Source organism: Eucalyptus grandis, chromosome 10 (assembly GCF_016545825.1).
Source record: "Eucalyptus grandis isolate ANBG69807.140 chromosome 10, ASM1654582v1, whole genome shotgun sequence".
Lineage (NCBI taxonomy): Eukaryota > Viridiplantae > Streptophyta > Magnoliopsida > Myrtales > Myrtaceae > Eucalyptus > Eucalyptus grandis.
The window spans coordinates 17,201,421-17,208,606 of record NC_052621.1 but is presented as its reverse complement, the minus strand read 5'-3'; the positions used below and the strand labels follow the sequence as shown (position 1 = coordinate 17,208,606).

The 7,186-nt window shown below is 42.3% G+C and overlaps 1 protein-coding gene across 1 annotated transcript; it reads left to right on the top strand.

Annotated features, from left to right (window-relative positions):
- Positions 1-205: 205 nt before the first annotated feature.
- Positions 206-5,758, top strand: LOC120288727. Its single transcript, XM_039302850.1, has 4 exons — positions 206-1,201; positions 1,532-1,714; positions 2,261-2,406; positions 4,329-5,758. Exons 1-4 carry the CDS (start codon positions 206-208, stop codon positions 5,707-5,709), a joined length of 2,706 nt encoding a protein of 901 aa, XP_039158784.1. The 3' UTR covers positions 5,710-5,758.
- The last annotated feature ends 1,428 nt before the right edge of the window (positions 5,759-7,186 follow it).

Sequence of the window (7,186 nt, the reverse complement as noted above, 5' to 3'; positions counted from 1 at the left end):
TGGTATGATTTAATGGCCTCCTAGTGAAGTATATTGACTGAGTGGTGAATCGATTGAACCCTTATTTCTGTTTATTGTTCTATGGCTAATTGCACAACTGGAGTGAAGTGTTTGATTATTGTGTCATTCTTATTGGGTTCGGTCGATTCTTGTGTTCAATCTGTCTGGCTAATTGCATTATTGGAGTTCAGTAGAGTTAATACTGATGGCTTCTACATCATCTACTGGTTTGACGCATTTCCAATTGACATCTGTCAAGTTGGATGGCACTAACTATCCATCATGGTCTAAAGCTGTACAAGTTTATCTTACTGCAACTAGACAGCATGATTATCTTACATCCACACTTCCCTCGGATAAGAGTAAAGTAGATGATTGGATTGCTGGAGATGCAATGATCCGTACATTGTTATGGAATAGTATGGATCCGAAGATTAGCCCTCACTTTATTCAATGTAATTCTGCTAAGGAAGTTTGGGATAAATGTGCTCTATTTTATTCTGGCCAAAATAATATGACACGAGTATGTGACACATGGGAGGCCCTGTTTGATCTTCAGCGTGGAGATCAGTCTCTATCTGAATATTATGCTCGTTTCACTACACTTTGCAGACAGCTAGATACTTATCTTCCAGCTTCCAATGATCCAAATGTATTAGTCAAAGGTCAGGAGGATCTTCGAGTGATACTATTTCTTAAAGCACTAGGGCCTGACTATTCCTCCCTTCATCAGCAGATTATGTCTGAAAGCTCCCTTCCTACAGTTGATGAGGTTTTCTCCCGAGCCTTACGCTCGACACCTACTGACAAGATCTCCACTACAACTTTAGAGACAAGTGCCATGATTTCTCATGGCTCTAGTGGAAGTGGAGCTCGTGGTCATGGTTATCGGGGTCATGGACGTGGGCTTATTCAAGGTGGAAGTCGTGGTGATCGTGATAGAATTCTTGGTAGCCGTGGCACTCGATATTGTAACCATTGTCGGAGGGCTGGACACACTGAAGCTTACTGCTACACGCTTCATCCAGAGCTTCGACCCACAGTTGCTGCATTTGTTGAAGTTGAAGATTTCTCACTTGTTCAATCCAATCCTACTAATGTGCAGGATACAAAAGATTCAGTTACATTGACACGTGCAGAATATGAGGCTTGGATTCACTCCAAACAGGTGACAGGAACTTCAGCTCCCACTGCCACTCTAGTACATAACTCAAAAGATAGTTCATCCTGTTTACTTTCTATAGTGTCAAACTCTTGGGTTATAGATTCTAGAGCTACTCATCATATAGCTGGTAACTCTAAATTGTTGTCTTCATTAAATTCCACACCTCTTGGGGTGTCCAACTCTGTTACCTTAGCTGATGGTTCAATTTCCCAAGTTACTGGCACTGGAGATGCCCATTTGAGTTCCTCCATTTCTTTATCATCCATCCTTCATCTCAAATCTCCATATAATTTGATTTATGTTAGTTCATTAACTAAAGAGCTAAATTGTTCTGTAACCTTTTTTGCTTCTCATTGTGTTTTTCAGGATCTGAGGACTAGACAGGTGATTGGTGGGGGACATGAATCAAATGGCCTATACTATCTGGACAAGAAGGTGATAGCTGCAGCAGCTCTGAAGCACACATCCACTGATGTCTATCAGATGCATTGTCATGCTGGTCATCCCCCGCCAAACATTCTTCGACGATTGTTTCCAGAGTCTGAGTCTGTGAGTACTTTTGAGTGTGAAGCTTGTCAGTTTGGAAAACATCATAGAGTCTCTTTTCCTTCTCGCTTTCAGAGTCGTGTGTCTAGTCCCTTTGAGTTAGTTCATTCAGATATATGGGGTCTGTGTCGTGTTTCTGATACATCTAGTTTCCGGTACTTTGTTACATTTGTGGATGATTTTTCCCGAATGACTTGGTTGTTCCTAATAAAAGATCATACTGAGATTTTTCATTGCTTTCGTCAATTCTATTTTGAAGTGCTGAATCAATATAATACTTCTATGAAAAATCTCTGATCCGATAATGCCAAAGAGTATCCTGCTGTTGCCTCTGGTTTTCAACCTTTTCTTGATTCCCATGGCATTATTCATCAAACTTCTTGTTCATATACACCACAACAAAATGGTGTAGCTGAACGTAAAAATCGTCATCTTCTTGACGTTGCTCGTTGTCTTATGTTTCACATGCATCTTCCGAAAACATTTTGGGGTCATGATGTTCTTACAGCCTGCTTCTGAATTAATCGGCTTCCAACTTCTGTTCTTCAGGGGGAGACACCCTTCTCTATTTTACATCCAAATCGTCCTCCCTTTGCATTACCTCTACGTGTCTTTGGCTATGTTTGTTTTGTCCATTCTCTGACTCCAGGTCTTGATAAGTTGGCTCCTCGTGCTGATAAATGTATCTTTGTTGGGTACTCTCGAACTCATAAGGGTTATAAATGGACGTGCGGACCACTCAAGTGCCTTAACTTTGCCCAAAGGGACACTTAAGTGCCATAACTTACGAAAGGTACACTTAAGTGCCAAAATCGGAGTAAAAGAGATCACTTGAGTGCCAATCCGGCCAATATCCGGCCAAAACGCCAACGTGGCGTTTTTCCGGCGAAGCGCGGCCAAAACGGCGCCGTTTTGCACGTTGACGTGGCCAAAACGGCGTCGTTTCGACCGACGTGGAACAAAATAAATAAATAAATAATTTAATTTAATTTAAAATTAAATTTAGTTAAAATATTTTAAAAAATAATATTTAAAAATTTAAAAACTTTAAAAAAAAATTAAAAAAATTAAAAAAATTAAAAAAGGAACAGGGAGGCGGCCGAGGGATCGCCCTCGCCTGCCCCCCGCCCCGCCGCCGGGAAGAGCGGCGACGGCGGGGGGGGGTCGGCCGGGTCGCCGGGCCTGGCCGGGGCCGGCGACCCGGCCGACCGGGCGGCGAGGGCTCGCGAGCCCTCGCCGCTGGATCCGGCGAGGGCCGCGAGCCCTCGCCGGCCGATCCGGGCGAGGGCTCGCGGCCCTCGCCGCCGGATTCGGGCGAGGGCTCGCGGCCCTCGCCGGTCGACGGGCGGCGAGGGCTCGCGAGCCCTCGCCGCTGGATCTGGGCGAGGGCCGCGAGCCCTCGCCGGCTGACCGGCGGCGAGGGCTCGCGAGCCCTCGCCGCTGGATCCGGGCGAGGGCCGCGAGCCCTCGCCGCTAGATCTGGGGGGCGCGCGGCCCTCGCCCGATCCGGCGAGGGTCGGCGGCCCTCACCCGGCCGGGCCAAGGCCGCCGCCCGGGGCGACCCCCGGCGGGCGGAGGCCCTTGGCCCGCCGGCGAGGGCCGCCGACCTCGCCGGATCTGGGCGAGGGCCGCGACCCTCGCCCCGAGATCGGGCGAGGGCTCGCGAGCCCTCGCCGCAGCGGCCGGGTCGCCGCCCCGGCCGAGGGCCCGGCGACCCCGGCCGACCCTCCCGCCGTCGCCGGCCCTTCCGGCGGCGGCGGCGGCGGCCGAGGGCCGATCCTCGGCCGCCTCCCCCATTCCCTTTTTTTTTTTTTTAATTTTTTTAATTTTTTTAATTTTTTAAAAATATTTTTAAAGGTTTTTAAAGTTTTTTAAAATATTTTAAATAAATTTAATTTTAAAATTATTATTTTTAAATATTTTAACTAAATTTAATTTTAAAATTAATTTAATTAATTTTTTAATTTTCTTTTTGCCACGTCGGCCCAAAAACGACGCCGTTTTGGCCACGTCAACGTGCAAAACGGCGTCGTTTTGGGTGCGCTTCACCGGAAATACGCCACGTTGGCGTTTTGGCCGGACTTTGGCCGGAGTGGCACTCAAGTGATCCGGTTTTTTCGAATTTGGCACTTAAGTGTACCTTTCGTAAGTTATGGCACTTAAGTGTCCCTTTGGCCAAAGTTATGGCACTTGAAGCGTTCTTTTGCCGTTATAAATGTTACAATCCTATTAGTCGTCGAGTGTTTGTATTAGCATATGTGACATTTTTTTAGGACCAGCCATACTATAGTACTCAAACAGTCTCTACTGTGTCTCCTGACACTGACAAGTGTGTCTTACCAATTCCTCCACCAATCTCACTTCCTCCAGTATCATCAACAGGATTTCAGTTTGCTAATCAAACTTACCATAGACGAGGAACAGCTCCCACTACAGAGGTATGGCCATCACCTAATTCATCTGATCCCTCATCAATTGATGTGCCATCCCCTGATCATGATCCTGGTCAACCCATTGCTACTTGAAAAGGTACACGATCTTTTGTTGGGCGTCCTGTGGATCGTTATACACTTTATTCTGGTCTGTCTGATTGTCTTCGTACTCGTCATCCTATTAGCAACTTTCTGTCTTATGATCGTTTATCTCCTACCTTCTCTACTTTTGTCTCGTCCTTGTCCTCTATTTATGTGCCTAGCAATGTTACTGAAGCTCTTGCTCATCCTGGTTGGAGACAAGCCATGGAGGATGAAATGAAAGCACTCATTGAGAATCGCACTTGGAAGCTTACTACTCTTCCTGTGGGAAAGCAACCTGTTGGTTGTCGTTGGGTTTTCATGGTTAAGGTCCACCCTGATGGCACTATAGATCAATTGAAGGCACGGTTAGTCGTTAAAGGATATACTCAGACATATGGTGTTGATTATGATGACACTTTTTCTCATGTAGCCAAAATTCCATCTGTTCGTGTCTTTATTTCTCTAGCAGCACATTTTGGATGGTTTCTTCATCAATTAGACATCAAAAATGCATTCCTACATGGTGATTTGGCTGAAGAGGTGTATATGGAGCAACCACCTGGATTTGTTGCTCAAGGGGAGAATCTGGTATGTCATTTACATAAGGCATTGTATGGACTCAAGCAATCTCCCCGTGCTTGGTTTGGTAAGTTTAGTGATGCTGTTATTAAGTTTGGATTAAAGCGTTGTCAAGTAGACCATTCAGTCTTCAGTTCTGTCTCCTCAGCTGGTTGTATTCTTCTGGTGGTATATGTGGATGATATTATCATTACTGGCAGTGATTCAGATGGTATTCAACGACTCAAACAATTTCTGCATACACAGTTTAGTACTAAGGATATGGGACATTTGCGGTATTTCCTAGGTATTGAGGTTGCCTACTCGCATACAGGTATAAATTTAACTCAGAGAAAATATGTCCTTGACATTCTTGATGAGGTTGGGCTTGTTGGAGCAAAACCAGTTGATACTCCTATGGAACCCAATGTGAAACTTGATGCAGAAGATGGAGAATTATTACACGACCCATTGAAATATCGGAGAGTAGTTGGTAAGTTGAATTATCTTACCGTCACGAGACCTGATATATCTTTTGCCGTTAGTGTTGTAAGCCAATTCATGGGTTCTCCTCGGACTACTCACTGGGATGCTGTGCTTCGAATTATCAAATACTTGAAAGGAGCACCAGGTAAAGGACTAATTTTCAAGAATTGTGGCCACCTAAATACCACAGGTTTTTCTGATGCGGATTGGGCTGGATGTTCTACTAGTAGAAGATCTACATCAGGTTATTGTGTATTTCTTGGAGGTAATTTAGTTGTCTGGAAGAGTAAGAAACAACATGTGGTTTCTCGATCAAGTGCAGAAGCGGAATATAGAGCAATGGCACATGTGACTAGTGAATTGCTCTGGTTGAGGATGTTATTGTCAGAAATTGGGATGTCAACATCAGAACCATCGATATTATATTGTGACAATTAATCAGCTATTCATATTGCAAACAATCCCGTCTTCCATGAGCGAACCAAGCACATTGAGGTTGATTGTCACTTTATACGAGAAAAAGTTCAGAAATGAGAGATCACTCTTCAACATACAAGAACGGAGGATCAACTTGCAGATATTTTTACCAAGTCTTTACAAGGAAATAAAGTGAATTTTTTATGTAACAAGTTGGGATTGTTTGATATTTACATCCCAACTTGAGGGGGAGTGTTAGGAAATAGTAATAAGGGTAAAATAGTCATAAGAGGGTTACTAGGGTTACTCATATATATATTCTTGTAATCCTTTTTTGATTAAGATAATACAATACGTAGAATACTTTCTCCTTCAACAAGAATAATTAAATATTGAACTACAATTTCATGTAACAACTTAAGCTTTTAAAACAGTTAGTAGTGGTCCCACAAAATCTCATATAGTATTAGAGTTAAAGGTCATGAGTTCGAATCTTTTCAAGCTCTATTTGTCTCCCCAATTAAATTCAGTGCCTTAATACTAGACAAAAGACAAGACTAAACATAAGGGCAAGTGTTAGAATATTTAAATAGTAAACCATGTATTCATCTAATAACTTAAGCTTTTAAAATAGTAGCAGTAGTCTCACAAAATCTTACATGGTATCAGAATTGGAAGTCCTGAGTTCAAACCTTATAAGACCTCATTTGCTTCCCTAGTTAAATATGCACATGATTAGTACTAGGCAAAAAGATCAAACTAAGCGCGAAAGAGAGTCTTAGAATAATTAAATATTAAACCATATCTTTATCTAATAGCTTAAGCTTTTAAAATAATATGTGGTAATCCCACAAAATCTCATAGTAAAAGCCACCAAAACCTTAAATTATGTTCATCATGACATATTTACCAGAATTTTTTTTCTACGACAAAAAAAAAAAAAAAAAAAGAGAGTCTAAACTTATGCCCATGTGACACATTACCCTCCATTAAATTTTTACCAATGTGAACCATTAAAATTCTACCTACATGGACACTAGAGAGCAAAGAGTATTGACATGACATTCACATGACTTAATTCAAATAAAAATGATGTTGTTTTGACTGAAAAATCATTTGACAAAATCTTGATGGAAGGTAAACATATCACATAAATACAAGTTTATGATTTTTTTATATTTAAAAAAAATTAGAATAAATGTGCCAGAGTGAACATGGTTAGGAGTTTTTGATGTCATATAAAAAATTAGGTGAAATATATCACCGTGGGCATAATTTGGAGATTTTTGTGACTTTTTACCCTCTTCAATGGCATAATAAGGAAAATAATGTCAAGCGCACTCCTTAATCAAATTCGTGGGCTAAACTGTCGGACTGGCCTCGTGATTGGGATCTTCCTCAAATTAAAGCCATGTTCGAAAGTTTGGCGAGGAAAGAATTCATATTTTGAAATTTCTCTCTGTCTTGGTCACAAATATTTTAAATTTGTTAGTACTTT

Bases quoted from the DNA above. Each gene is read 5' to 3' on its own strand.
- LOC120288727 (XM_039302850.1), top strand. From the start codon at position 206: ATGGCTTCTACATCATCTACTGGTTTGACGCATTTCCAATTGACATCT. The intron at 1,202-1,531 runs GTACATAACTCA...TGTGTTTTTCAG, and splicing joins CAGCTCCCACTGCCACTCTA to GATCTGAGGACTAGACAGGT. The intron at 2,407-4,328 runs GTACTCTCGAAC...TCATCCTATTAG, and splicing joins GATAAATGTATCTTTGTTGG to CAACTTTCTGTCTTATGATC.